The 14,556-nt window shown below is 36.7% G+C and overlaps 3 protein-coding genes across 3 annotated transcripts; 2 read left to right on the top strand and 1 right to left on the bottom strand.

Moving 5' to 3' along the window:
• Positions 1-940: 940 nt before the first annotated feature.
• Positions 941-3,660, top strand: LOC6642818 (putative ATP-dependent RNA helicase BoYb). The gene is made up of 4 exons (XM_002065160.3): positions 941-1,007; positions 1,075-1,188; positions 1,251-2,829; positions 2,905-3,660. The coding sequence occupies exons 1-4, from the start codon at positions 994-996 to the stop codon at positions 3,535-3,537; spliced, it is 2,340 nt and encodes a 779-aa protein (XP_002065196.2). The 5' UTR covers positions 941-993; the 3' UTR covers positions 3,538-3,660.
• Positions 3,661-4,054: 394 nt separating this feature from the next.
• Positions 4,055-4,596, bottom strand: LOC6642841 (protein new-glue 1). Its single transcript, XM_002065159.2, has one exon. The coding sequence runs from the start codon at positions 4,586-4,588 to the stop codon at positions 4,154-4,156; it is 435 nt and encodes a 144-aa protein (XP_002065195.1). The 5' UTR covers positions 4,589-4,596; the 3' UTR covers positions 4,055-4,153.
• Positions 4,597-5,385: 789 nt separating this feature from the next.
• LOC6642840 (protein MON2 homolog) lies at positions 5,386-13,953 on the top strand. The gene is made up of 12 exons (XM_002065158.4): positions 5,386-5,745; positions 6,023-6,154; positions 6,215-6,997; positions 7,059-7,480; positions 7,550-7,980; positions 8,047-9,104; positions 9,158-9,802; positions 9,861-10,063; positions 10,132-11,232; positions 11,293-11,375; positions 11,447-12,554; positions 13,579-13,953. The coding sequence occupies exons 1-11, from the start codon at positions 5,629-5,631 to the stop codon at positions 11,644-11,646; spliced, it is 5,175 nt and encodes a 1,724-aa protein (XP_002065194.1). The 5' UTR covers positions 5,386-5,628; the 3' UTR covers positions 11,647-12,554; positions 13,579-13,953.
• The last annotated feature ends 603 nt before the right edge of the window (positions 13,954-14,556 follow it).

Below are 14,556 nucleotides of genomic sequence, written 5' to 3'. Positions count from 1 at the left end.
ATAGCAATTTCAAGTAGGCAAATAAAGTCAAATATTAACATAAATATTAAAGATTCGGCATCACCCATTGAGAAACTAGTTATACATTTTGTTTGTGAATTAAACAAATTTGTTTTAATATATGTATATTTAATCAACTGATAATTATCAATTGTTTACTTTGAGGCGCACCTGTTTTTATTATTCTTATTGAAATGTTATCGAATGTCAATATGCCAAATTCAAGAACCTAGAAGTAGGCCTAATTTTTTAATATAAATAAATATACTTATATACTAGGGTATTTAGATCAAATCAACACAAATATTTAGCGTTGTTTGATGTTGTATTTAAAATAATATTTAACCTAATTTGATAAATAATATCAATATTGTGGTAGGATTATTTTATGTGACCCAAGTCCCTACTAGGACAAAACTGAAAAATTTACTTTAGTATTTTCAACAGCAAAATATATAGATATTCCTCATAGTAGTATTCGTATCGTATTTATTTCTTTTATTACCAATTTTTCACCAAATTAAAGCATTGAAAACACCTCAAATTTAATATTTAATTGAAATTAGGGAGGCAATCGTTAATCCAGGTCTGTTATCGTTTCCGATCCCAATGATTTTTTCTGACTCAAATGTACTCGCTTTCGATTCCAAGCTAAATTATCGGAATTTTAAATCGTTTGTCTCGTTCGTTGCAAATGTTCTCATCTTCGTCATCAATATTATTTACTATTATAATGGTATTCATAATACTGAAAAAAAATCGCTTCTTTCGGTCAATTACAAGAATTATTGTTCGCAGGCAGCCAGAAAATTGTGTGAGAAAGTTATGCAACAGCACTGAAAATGGAATTGAACTGTTCAACACTAACAGTAACTTCTTTTACCGATAAATCGCCTATAAGTGTCACCACCAAAGTACTCTTTGACAGCAATGAGTTTGCAGTTTCAATCTATTACATTTATTTCGCTTTCATCAGTCAACAAGAGCGCTTCAATGGAAGAAACCAGGTAAGCTATTAAAATAGGACTTGCTTGAAAATTGAAAGGATATCTACTGAAATGAATATTTTGCAAGTACTTTTTTTGGATTGGCGGAAACTCGTTTTGGACGAATTTGGAAAGCTTTTTTTTTCGGAATTAAAAATGAAACGAATCTGGAAGTGAATGTGGAGCCCGAGGACACCAAAAAGTGAGTTGGACATTAATAACATAGCAAACTCAAACTAAAACCTGGCATATTTGATTAAATAGTGTGGACAACCAGTTTCTAGGATCCAAGTCAAATGAAGAGAATCCCGAAGTAGATGAGCAGAATGAAGAGGACAATAGCACTTTGGAGGGTACAAATAATGCAACTTGGTATGGCAATGAAGACATCTTCAAAGAGGGCCATCATTGTTCCAATTTTAAGTTAATAACGTGGAGCTGTAGCCCTCTAATCTCCAAAAAATATCTTATGGGTGTGCCGGGCATAAGCAACGAAGTTAAAATGGCATTGAAAAATTTACAATTTTGTCCTGATAGAGCACAATACGGTCAGCACTATGCCTGGCCACATTTGGCCTCTGGTGGCTCCATGATAACGATTGGTCACGAGAAAAGAGGCAAATCTTGGTCGTATATACCAATTCTATGTCAACGTCTGTACGAGGCAACATTGATAGATGGACCACCGGATTGGACTGGACCTAAATGTATTATGCTGGTCCCCAATAGTATCGAAATTACAAAAGCAAGTGGTTTACTATGGGAAATTTTAGAGTTTTGTGATTCTGATAAACTCGAAACCATTGTTACATTCGAAAAACAAACGGAAATCGTTGAAGTGATTAACAAATTATCTAAACCCTGCGGAATTTTAATTACCACGGTGGAACTTATTTTGAAATTAATTGGCAAAGAGAAGAGAATGAATTCGAAAATTTTTGATGCCAAGACCATACGTTGCCTAATCCTGGACAATATTGGTGATATGTGGTATTTCTCGCCATTGAGTACGATGCACGTGATAAATTGGCTAACGAACAAATTTGTTTTTACTAAGCAAAAAACCCAATTGGTAATCACAGGACGCCTCTGGATGGATGACATAATGAGGAGTCAAATAATTCCACTGCTCTCTGATGCATTGCTTATTATCGAAGATGGACTGGAGGCCTGCATTTATGGTGACATCAAGCTAGACATCAACTTTGTCACCCAACAAGACTATCGGAACGGTGACACACTTTTAAAGGTTCTCTCAGGCAGAGACTTAGCCAAGGAACGCATTGTTATCGTCTGCTACCAAGAGTTTGATTGTCTTCAAATATACAGAGTTCTAAAATCACATAATATTCCCAATATTAAGACCGGTGGAGAAGTGCTGGACGCCAAAGCTGGCATCATTATTGCTGTCGATGCTATGCTGTACAGCTTAAATTGTGGACCAATTGATCTCTTGATCAGTTATACTCTAACTCACACTTGGTTTAAATATAAACAACGATTTAATTTATTCCATGCCAATTACAAAATGGAAGTTAAAAAGCCTGGTGAAGCTCTGATTATTATAAATCCATCGCAAGAGGAAGAATTGTGGTTATTTTGTGATTTTCTATTTAAACACGACTTGGAAATGCCACAGAATTGGCTGGATCGTGTCTATGAATGTCGTTTGGAAAAGGAGCTAGTACTGCCCCGACAAAATGCCAATCTATGCCAGCAATTGCTCTATTATGGCAATTGTTATAGACGCCGATGTCGCTATCGTCATGTGATGACATCGAATGAGGTGAAGCCAGCTAAACATTTGCCCCAGCAGGGTGAAATTCATTTTCGTGTGTTGAATGTGAGTAGCAGATGAGAGGGGCGGGGCGGGTGATGAATATATCACATCTGATAATCCTTTTGTTCAATTTTCCAGATCCTATCACCAAGCAGTTTGTGTATTAACATCATTAATGAACCTTACGATAAAGATAACTCTTTAAGCGACTTATATGACAGCATTCAGGCATTCTATAAAGATGGTCAAAATCTTATTAAACATTCAAATCCCTCTATTGGGGATATTATCATCATACATTTTAAGAATCGCTATGAACGTGCCATTATCATTTGCATGAAATTTAATACTATTAAAGTCAAGGAACTGGATTGGGGTACTGAACATTTTAACACGACTCTGGATCTAGTATTCGTATGTGATGAACGCTTTCGTCATCATAAAATTCATGCTTGCGATTTAATACTTACTGGAGTTATGCCACAAAGTATGGATCGCAAGTGGAACGATGAGGCCAAGAATATGGTACGTTCAAGATTCTTCAATTCTGACGGAAATCCAAAGCGTAGAGAAATGCTTCGTCAGAGAGTTTACACGGCTGTCGTTAAATTTGCCTTTCAAGATGCCATTCATGTGGATACTATATATAGTCCCAAGTGCAAGGATCTAAAAAAGTTTGTTCTATGTAACTTTAATTGTTATGAAGACAAGTTGGTCAAAGGTCGACTTGCAAGCATTTCGGAAAAGGCACAGCAAAATGATGTGAATTAAAATTTGAATTTTGACAATGATCTTTCTTTTAAAAATCTATCTACAAATAATCGCAAAAATTGTAGAAAATCTGTTCAATTTCTTGAAATAAATAAATACTTTTTTCACAAAGACGTGTAAACAAAAAAACATATCCATTTGCATATTTTAATTTTAATAAACATTAAATAATTGATTATACAATTAAGCTTTGGTACATCATTTTGCTAAACTTATACGACTAATAGCAAGAGGGAGGACGGGAACAAGATTGCACTCCAAAAGTTACAATTAATAAATCATATATTTTAGCAATTCTATAACTTGGCAGCTGACAAATGTATAACGAAGCAATTTTAGTCCTTAACTAGAGGAAATGACAACCAAAAGGAACTAACAAAAGAAAAGGATTTAAGAGCCCGAAGATAGAATTCCAATTGACATTTTTTTTACATAATTTTAATAATTAGTTCTTGCTTCAAATAGTCATGATTATATTGAAATAAAATCTACATTTTTATATGGTCCCATTTTAAAGTTTATTTTTTGCTGTCTTAATGTTAATATTTAAATTGAATAAATCTGTTGTCATGTCGTTATATCACTTGTGAATTGTCCATTGAGTCCTAAATTTGGCTTATTCTGATGCCGGAGTCCTCCTCCTTCTTATGATTGTCCTCCTCTTTTTCCGGTTGTTGTTGTTATTCTTATTTCTTGACCTCTTGACTTTCCTCTTCCATTTGCGTACAGTCTTCTTTTTGCCCCCTGAGCCGGGCGTTGCTGCAGTGGTTGTAGTTGTGGCACCAGCCTCAGTTGTATCTGTTCCACTTGCCGCAGGAGTGGTTGTGTCTGCATCGGATGTGGCCGTGGTGGTGGCCTCAGTTGCAGCTTCGGTGGCTGCTGCAGCAGCCTCTGCCACACATTCAGCATCCGCTGCATTAGCCGTGTCCGTGCAGTCAGTACAACCCGCAACTGTTGCATCCGCCGTGCAGGTCACAGCCTCGCTTGGAGGTAAATTCACCAGGCAGATGCCCAGGAGAACAAAGCTCAGAATTGCTCTTGTTGTCTTCATGTTGATGAATGATATGTTTTAACTTGAAAAGTTTCACCTTTTATAGTAATTTTAAGTATGTACAAAAATAGGCAAATAAAGTCAAATATTAGCATATTGAAGATTTGACATGATCCATGAAGAAACTAGTTATACAATTTGTTTGTCAATTAAACACTTAAATTTGTTTTAATGTATATTTAATCAACTGATATTTATCATTGTTAAGATTAAATATTTACTTTGAGGTACACCTGTTTTAAAAGAAGTTATATTCAATTGTTATCGAATAACTACAAATAACTAATACTAGGCCCATTTCGGAAATCAATAGTTAAGTCAACAAAAAAAAAATTAAAATGTTGAAATAGTTTTACAATTTGTAAACTTTATAACTTTCTATAAATTAAGTTTTAAAATTACATTTTATGTTTCAAAGTTTTTTGAAATTGTAACTGTTTTATAATCAGCTGTTACTTGGCATGGACCAGGTAGGTTGGCAGCGCCAATGTTGAACTGCTCTGTTAACAACAGCGTCTGTTAAGAGCCTGTTAATAATAACGACTCCTCCTTTCTCATGAAAAATCATTTATTCAATTGATTAAAGTTGTTCTGTCATAAATAGTTACTGAGTTTTTTTAGCCACAGTTTTTCAGAAGTAACTTTACCTTGTGTAAGTAGTGGGGCAGCTCATTTCGTTTAGGTTTTCAAATCAAGATTTCGAATGGTGCCTGGCGCGAAAATTACGATAGAAAAATTATCGATAGCATCGATAGTGACGTTATTGTTTTAACAACTACATTGAAACCTCTGGCCACTGTGCGTACGTCAGCTGTCAAAACGAATCACAAAATTTTCACGGCTTGCTTCAGTTTTTCTTATTGGAAGTTTTTCACGTTTTAATTACCTTAAAGCTGGAAATTAATTAACTAACATATGGTTTACCTTTATACTGATCTAAGTGCATAAATGTAGTCTGTGTGTAATACAAGCGGAAAAAACACCAGCCAAACAACAGTCAACAGAAATCCAGTGTGATTTACAAAACAACAACAAGAATCATGTCATTTGTGGGCGGGGGCGGTGGGCAAGATGTGCACAAATTTGTCGAGGCTCTGCAAGCAGATTTCAAGACCCTTTCGCTGGAGACGAAAAAGAAATATCCTCAGATAAAAGAGGTAAGTCTGGCTGACGTGTAAGGGCCGCTGACTCAGGGTCAATTGCTAGGTTAGACAAGTGAGGGGGGCAAAAACGCTTTTAGGTGCATTCGTTGAGTAGGGGGTTAATGGGGACACTTTTGTATGTCTACCTGTTTGTGCTACGCAATTATGAAATTGATATGGAAAAAGAAATAAAAAAAAAACGAGCACAACACGAGAAAATAAGAAAATTGATTTTCTAACAAATTAAGATAATGAATTTCTTTATGGTTTTTCAATTTCTCCATTTCATTAGGCATGCGAGGAGGCAATTTCCAAGCTGGCTACGGCCGGTAGCAGCCAACAGAATTCGGTCTATTACACCGTCAATCAGATACTCTATCCCTTGGTGCAGGGTTGCGAGACCAAGGATTTGAAAATTATCAAGGTAAGAGAAGGATCTACATATATCCTGTTTAGAGTTTCATCTAATTTTCGCATTTTACAGTTCTGCCTGGGTATGATGCAAAGGCTGATAACCCAACAAGTTGTAGATCAAAAGGGTGCCCTTTATATAACCAATGCTCTGTGGACATTGATGGAACATAATATCGAAGAGGTTAAGGTATTGCAAACAGTAACCCTTCTCCTGACCACCAACACAGTGGTTCATGGTGATACCTTAGCCAAGGCATTGGTTCTCTGTTTTCGCTTGCATTATACCAAAAACCCAACAATTGTAAATACAGCAGGAGCAACCATTAGGCAATTGGTATCTTTGGTATTTGAGCGTGTCTATTTGGAGAAAGATTCAGTACAGCCCAACACCCTGCAACAGCAATCGAATAATGTCGCCGGCACTGGCACAACCGGACAAACCCCCGAGGCTGATGCCCAATCCGATAGCCAGACTTTTGCTTCGGATGCCTTTTTGCTCTTTCAAGATTTAGTCCAATTGGTCAATGCTGAACAGCCTTATTGGCTAGTGGGCATGACCGAAATGACTCGCACCTTTGGGCTAGAATTACTTGAGGCTGTGCTGACCAACTTCAGTGCTGTATTCCATGAGAGCAATGATTTTCGTTTGCTTCTCAAAGAGCGGGTCTGCGCCCTGGTCATTAAACTCTTCTCGCCCAACGTCAAACATCGCCAGCTGCCATCTAACAATCAAAGTGGAGGCGGGTCTGCTAGTGGAGGAGCATCGGTGCCATTGGAGAAACCATATTTTCCAATTAGCATGCGTCTATTGAGGCTAGTGGCCATTCTTATACAAAAATATCACACTATATTGGTAAGTAAAAAGAGAAAAAAAAAACCATAAATGGCGAAACAAATGATGTTCTTTTCTGCAGGTCACGGAATGTGAAATTTTCTTGTCGCTGATCATTAAATTTTTGGATCCCGATAAACCCAATTGGCAGCGGGCTTTGGCCTTGGAGGTTATCCATAAATTAGTGACACGATCCTCATTGATTGCCTTCTTCTGTCAGTCTTATGATCTGAAGAATCATGCCACAAATATCGTTCATGACATGATAGCAGCCATGGGAAGTTATGTGCGTTATAGCCTATTCAATGCCTCCGCCATGATGAATGGTGGTCAACAAAATGGTGGAAGTGTTGGCAGTGGCAGTGGTGGAGGCGGCAGTGCCAGTTCCAGTCAGTCGAGTGGTTTGTCTTCATTGACAAGCAACAATCAATGTGGCTTTATGTTCCGTGGTGCCTATTTGCCACTGGTGGCAACATTTGCTCCAGGATTACCCAAAGCGGTTTAGTAAGTACTTTTTTTCTCGTCGAAAAAGTTAAATTATTCACATTCCCTCAATGCTTTCTCCTTGTTTAGTCTGGAAATGCTGGATAAATTGGATGCGCCTCATATTCCCGACAGCTATGGAATTTCAGTCGGTCATGCCATACTCTTGGACATTACCCGCTCCATTGGTGGTGTTATACAGCGTACACCGGAATTGCATCCAAGTCACAATATGGCCATTATTAGCGAGGAGGAGCACAAACCATTGTGCTTGCAATTGATTAATTCAAGCTGGTCTGGTCTATTGAGCGCTTTTATACCATTGGTGGAGACTTCAATTGATGAATCGACCACGGATAATATTTTGAAAGCTATGCAGAATTATGCCGCATTATGCGGCATGTTGGAGCAATTACAACCCAGGGATGCCTTCATTAAGGCCATGTGTAGATCATCCTTTCCGCCACACTATGCTATGTCCATATTTGCCAATATCAACCAAACTGATGGCGATGCTAGATGTAAGTTTCACTTTTAAATCATATCAAAGATTGCCAACTAATCAGGGGGTATATAAAACATTTCAGGCCACCAACGAAATGGCAGTCAGGATTTGAGTAGTCAATTTATTAACAGTTGTAATGCTGCTGATATTGGTGATTTTCGTCCACAAATTGTGGCCGTTGGCACTCCTCTACCTTCTGCATCCTTGCCCCATAGTGTTATGCAAGCTCCCGTAATGTTGACCACCAAAAATCTCCAGTGTATGCGTGCCATACTCTTTTTGGCCCACAATAATGGCGGCATTTTGGGTTCATCATGGCACATTGTCCTCCAAACGCTACAGCATTTGGTTTGGATATTGGGTCTCAAACCCTCAACTGGCGGCAGTCTGCAGGCCATGCCCAAACCAGCGGTGGAAGCAAATGTTGGCATACAAACAGCTGTCATGGCTGATCTTCCAGTGCTGTCGCAAATGTTGAGTCAACTCTTCGAATCCAGTCAATACTTAGATGATGTGGCCCTTCATCATCTTATTGATGCCTTGTGCAAGCTCTCCCATGAGGCCATGGAGCTGGCCTATGCCAATCGAGAACCATCTTTATTTGCTGTGGCCAAATTATTGGAAACGGGTCTGGTCAACATGTCACGCATTGAAGTACTCTGGCGACCTCTAACCAATCATTTGCTGGAAGTTTGCCAACATCGTCATATCCGCATGAGAGAATGGGGAGTGGAGGCCATAACCTATTTGGTGAAATCCGCTTTACAATTCAAGCACAAGCAGCCATTGAAAGAGAACATGGAATTACAAACGATGCTATTGAGTCCACTCTCCGAGCTCTCGACTGTGATGCATGCAGATGTCAGGCAAAGGCAATTGGATTGTGTGCTCCAGATCTTGAATACAGCTGGTGAAATTCTATCGTTTGGCTGGCCAGCCATCATAGAAATCATTGGTGCTGTCAATGAGCATCATGGCGAGCCATTGATACGCACTGCCTTCCAATGCCTGCAATTGGTAATTACCGATTTCCTAACTGTAATGCCTTGGCGATGTCTGCCGCTCTGCATTAGCACAGCCGCCAAATTTGGATCTCAGACGCAAGAGCTAAATATTTCCTTGACGGCCATAGGATTGATGGTAAGTCGATTAAGTCATATTAGAGTTACCTCTACTAATCATTTCTTTTGCAGTGGAACATTTCGGATTTCTTCAATCAAAATCAGGACAAACTTATGTCGACTCAATTGCAAGATGTTGCCATTTTACCCGATTTCCCCGGTACAGTCAAAATGCCGCAATTCGATAAATTATGGATGTGTCTGTATGCTAAATTGGGTGAACTTTGTGTGGATTTGCGTCCAGCAGTTCGTAAATCTGCTGGTCAAACTCTATTCTCTACCATTTCGGCTCATGGCAGTTTATTAAATTCACCCACATGGCAGGCTTTGGTCTGGCAAGTTCTCTTCCCACTGCTCGACAATGTTCGGGCCCTCAGTAGTTCGGCTAGCAATGAGAAAGTCGATGCCAGTGGCAATATTCTGATACATCATTCAAGGAATACAGCCCAAAAGCAATGGGCCGAAACACAAGTCCTAACTTTGTCTGGAGTATGTCGAGTGTTTAACACCAAACGTGAATTACTCGAGATGCTGGGTGACTTTGAGCGGGCCTGGTCACTGATATTGGAATTCATACAAAATGCAGCACTCAGCAAGAATGGTGAAGTCTCTTTGGCTGCCTTGAAGTCGCTGCAGGAGATCATGTATCACAACTCAGCAGAGCGAGCCCTCAAAGATCCACAAATGGCCCAAGAGCAGGATAATGAAATTTGGACGGTTAGTCTTAAATAAACTAAAAACCATTTTGGAATCGTATAAATTTATTCTCTATTAGATCGCCTGGAATATATGGCTCAACATTGGCATGGAGAGCACCAAAATGTCGACAACAGCACCAAAGCAGCAGACAGGAGCAACTGCTGTCAGCTCCGGCAATGGAAGCGGAGATAACCAAGAAGACTACTACATTCCCAGTCAAGCTTTTCTTACGGCTCTTATACAAATCTTTCCCGCGATTTTTCAACATATACAAGTCAGGTATGAAGCGAATTTGAAAATTGGGGGAATTGCATGAAATGATTTCAACTTTTTATATATTTAATTAGATTCAGTTCATCGGACTTTGACAAATTCTGCACGGTGCTAACCAATGCAGTTTGCATACCTGTACAAAGTGATGCGGTGCCGTATATAATGTCCACTGTATCGGATACTCCACTGATTCCCCTGCATGATGGAATACTTGATTGTATGGAACTGATACAAAAGGAGGCAACCAAACAGAATTCTGAAATAAGTCAACTTATACCCGCCATTTTTCGCCAATTGTTAATATTCAGTAAATTTGCTTGTGCCCCGCCTACATTCCAACAGAATGTCGAACATAAATATGCCAAATCCCAAGGACATTATACAAATAATGCTTCTGTTGAGGTGGTTAGCATGAATTATATACCATTTGGCGAGAAGGCCATAACAATTTGTGTTAAATTGTATCAGAGCACAGCCACTGAAGAGTCTGTGGTGAATGAACAGATCCTCCACGATATTGTGAAGGCTTTGCGCACGCCTTTGGCTATGAAATACAAATGCCTATCCTCAAGCACCTGGAAATTGGCCATCTCCAGTTTGATAAGTGTTCTACATACGGGCTTGAAGGTGGCCAGAGCGAAGCCACAACATTTTGCCAGTCTTTGGGATGATTTGGCCGATACATTGGATAAATTTCTATTCCCGGCCAGCGTGTGCACGGTTGAGGATCGTGGTCTTGAGGAAATTGTCTTGGATGAGACCATTGATTGTCAGGTGATTGAGCTTCTGCGCGATGAGGTCTTGCCACACGCCCATGAGATGCCGCATCAGTTTATAATGCAAATTGTGGTATTGCTTAATAAGGGCTCTATTCACTCGGCTTCCGATACAAATATATGCTATGAATCTGATTGGAAATTGCGAGAGATATTTGCCAAGACCTGCTTTGAGACTTTGCTGCAATTCTCCTTGCTAGAGGATCAGACAAATACGACGAATAACAATCGCCTTAATGCAAATCTATTGCCAGCAACAACAACAACAGGTGGAACTGGAGCTGGTGGTAAAGATTTTGCTGGTCGTTTGGCTGTGACTGCCTTATTGCATCGCTTTCAGGAAGTACTTAAAAGGTTTAACGATGATGAGCGACAAAGTGGCAAGTGTCCATTGCCCAGGTGAGTTCTTGATTTAACAAAGTTGAGCAAGTAAATATTTAATTTTTGTATCAATTGCAGATTCCGTTTGTCGGAAATATCGTTTGTGCTCAAGGCTATTGCTACGTTGGTGGTTTCAATGAAGAAAGCGCCAGCTTCTAAAGGTAAATTTAGAATTAGGTTTCTTTAAAACTAATTTACTATAAAATCGACCTCGTTGTTTCATATTTCCTAGTTAATAAACCAGCCTGGGATCAATTGATTGGTCTGTATCCCTATCTGGTTGACTGTACCACAACCACATCGCCTGAAGTGTCTCGATCGTTACGTGAGGCATTGCTTCAATATACCGATCTACTGCAGGCACCACGCCTCCATGGAGCTCCATCGTTAAACGCAAATGATAATGCAATACAATCGAATGGACAAGAGTGAAAGATATTGAATATGCCTTTTCGAAATGGCTTATTTAGTTGATTTTATTGTCTCTAATTTGTTTTAGGTTTATTAAGCAAAACGCCGTTGGAATATATACTTATAATTATTATTATTATATACAATATTTATTTTGTGCATAATTTTTAAATGTTATTAATCTAACCTATATATACATACATATACATACATATATATATACATATATGAATATCTATATTTGTAAAACTATTTGTAGTAATTGAGCTAAATGAATAGGAAACAACAAAAACCATCTGCTTGATTATATACACACATACAATATGATATAATGAGAGAGTATTAAATCTTACAAATATGTCTAGCTAGCTTGGGCAGATTCCTTTAGTACCTTTTTGAGATGCAAAGACAAAGAACTATATACAAACATAACTCCTACATTATGTACACTATTTCTATTTGTGTAGAGCATTTTAATGAAAAAACGAAAAACCAAAATCTTATTGTAGACTTTGCGTGTTATCTAAAATAAAAAAAAAAATTACTTAACCATGATGCAACCAAACTTTGTAGTGACGTTTTTAAATAAAGCAACAATTATTATATTATTAAAAACGATAACATAGACATTTATTTATGGCGTCATTCACAAAATGACCTAACCAAACGACAAGTGTCATTGCAATCTTATCGCCGCATCCGCAATAGAGTATAACTATCTCTGACTATCTGCTATCTAACAATATGTTTGCTTAAACTAAATACTTACTTAACAGCCCTGGAAACCATATCTTAAATAAATTTATATAAATATGGTAGCTATATATGTTTGCTTCTTTTGTCAAATAACAACAAAATTGAAACCAATTGCTTACATTGCCATATTTCCCATTACTCACGTATCCCAGGTGCTATCAAATGTTGACAAGGTATGTACATAAAAATGGTCCAACAATATGGAAACAATTTGTAGACTTCGGCTTTATAAATACATCGGCAACTACATCAAGTCGGTTCTAACGAAAATCCCATATATTCAGCAGCGAATCTAGAAGTATATCTTTATTATTGGGAAAGAAAATTTCTTTCACGATAATCCAACGCTGCATATATAGACTTATAGACTTTTTCTTTCCCAAGATTTCAATTTATTTTGTTAATTCTTATTTGAATTTTTGAATCAGAAAATGAAATCGCCTGGATGAGGTTCCTTTATTATTTCTTTAATGGAAGACACGAAAATGACTCTTTTATATGCTCAAACTCTAATTTATTATAAAGTACACTAACAAGAGGTAAGGCTATTGTCGGTTATGATGAACAATATGACTTTTCAAAGACCCAAAACTGATTAAAAGAAGGGATCCTATCCAAGTCATATAAAGGAACCGTGACTAGGGTACCATTTACTCACATCAAAGGGGTCATTTGTAATTAGAAAATAAGCTTAGTTACATCCTCAGAGACGGGATACGAAAAATAATTGGTTTATGTATATATGATCTTATATAAAGTATAGTACTGGGTGCGTAGTGATATGATGATTTTTCATAATTTTATACCTTTTACCTTAAATATCGTTTGCTTCGAACAGTATTTCGAAATGAAACGGATTTATCCCATTGACATGCAATTTAAGCTTAGTATATAAACTCTCTAATAGACCAAGATATCAAGCAATCGTATGGCGCATTGACAGTAAATATAATGTAAATTAGTTTTTTTTTTTTTTTTGTTGTAGAAATCTTTTGTTTTTTCATTTCATTTGCATAAGATAATCGAGAGTTTCAGCAACTTTCTTGATTGCAATTGGGTCAATAATAAAGGCTTCGTTTTATAACTTTTTTTAAAACTTTTCTGCCTTCTTTTAATTTCTTGTAAATTAAAGTACATTTTTTATTGCTTAACCTGAAATCATATATGTATGACTTACCTTTTTCTCCCTTTAAAAAGATTAATAAATTAAATTATAATAGAAGCGTGCAGCGTATGAAAGTAACCATCATCGTCTGTCTGAAGGGTTTGACTAAATCAACTTTATGCAAAAATTAAGCCCATGGATTCTAAACAGTCATTACAGATCTCAGATTCAGCTCGATTTGTCCACTATATCATAAAGATAAGATTGACTAAATGCATCAACATGGAGCCGAACTATATAATAAAGACTATATCAATTTATAGGCGCAAAAAATATAATTCATAGAAGAAAAATTCCATTTACCCGGCCAAAAGTATTAGCTTACCCAATTTTCCTTCACTCGTTTTTGCCTATCTTATCGAAATTTAAACAGTTTAATCTAAATAAAATTTTTATTTTAATTTGTATTTTGTTGTTTTTTTCCTTTTTTGTTCTTTTTTTTGTTTTGTTGTTTTCATTTTAATCGGTATAATAAGTATAATAACATTTTTTGTTGTTGTTGTTCTTGTTTTTATTATTATTATAATTATTATTACTGTTAATGTTTAGTATTTCTTTTTTTGTTTTTTTCTTCTTTTTAGTTTTTTTCTTTTAATATTAGAATTAGGCAATCGAGTTTAATACTACCTTCGTTTTAAATATTATGCAACGAATTTTGTTTTTTGTTTTTTTTTTATGAATTTTTTAAATGTATATATTTAATAAACTCATTTCCGTTCTGGCTAGGCAACATTTTTTTTTTCTTTTTGTTTTTTTTTTTTCTTTTGGATGCCAATACATTTTTATTTTATAATTTAGTTAATAATTTGGTTTTGTTTTTTTTTGTTTTTGTTTTGCTGTGCCTTTTCAACTTATTTGGGTTTTGTTTTTATTTTTTGTTTTTATGCCGTGGGCGCTTAATGTACAGTTGCCTTGTAAAAATGTACAATTCAAGCGCTTGCTTTTTAAAATATTTTTGTTTTTATTATTTATTATTAATCTATATATTAGCTGAAAAGTGAATTTTCAAC

Source organism: Drosophila willistoni, assembly GCF_018902025.1.
Source record: "Drosophila willistoni isolate 14030-0811.24 chromosome 2R unlocalized genomic scaffold, UCI_dwil_1.1 Seg167, whole genome shotgun sequence".
In the NCBI taxonomy this organism is placed as follows: Eukaryota; Metazoa; Arthropoda; class Insecta; order Diptera; family Drosophilidae; genus Drosophila; species Drosophila willistoni.
The sequence above is the reverse complement of the archived record's forward strand: the minus strand, read 5'-3'. Positions and strand labels throughout refer to the sequence as shown.

Bases quoted from the DNA above. Each gene is read 5' to 3' on its own strand.
- LOC6642818 (XM_002065160.3), top strand. The intron at 1,189-1,250 runs GTGAGTTGGACA...TTGATTAAATAG, and splicing joins GAGCCCGAGGACACCAAAAA to TGTGGACAACCAGTTTCTAG. The intron at 2,830-2,904 runs GTGAGTAGCAGA...TCAATTTTCCAG, and splicing joins TTCATTTTCGTGTGTTGAAT to ATCCTATCACCAAGCAGTTT.
- LOC6642841 (XM_002065159.2), bottom strand. From the start codon at position 4,588: ATGAAGACAACAAGAGCAATTCTGAGCTTTGTTCTCCTGGGCATCTGC.
- LOC6642840 (XM_002065158.4), top strand. From the start codon at position 5,629: ATGTCATTTGTGGGCGGGGGCGGTGGGCAAGATGTGCACAAATTTGTC. The intron at 6,155-6,214 runs GTAAGAGAAGGA...CGCATTTTACAG, and splicing joins AGGATTTGAAAATTATCAAG to TTCTGCCTGGGTATGATGCA. The intron at 7,981-8,046 runs GTAAGTTTCACT...AAAACATTTCAG, and splicing joins AACTGATGGCGATGCTAGAT to GCCACCAACGAAATGGCAGT.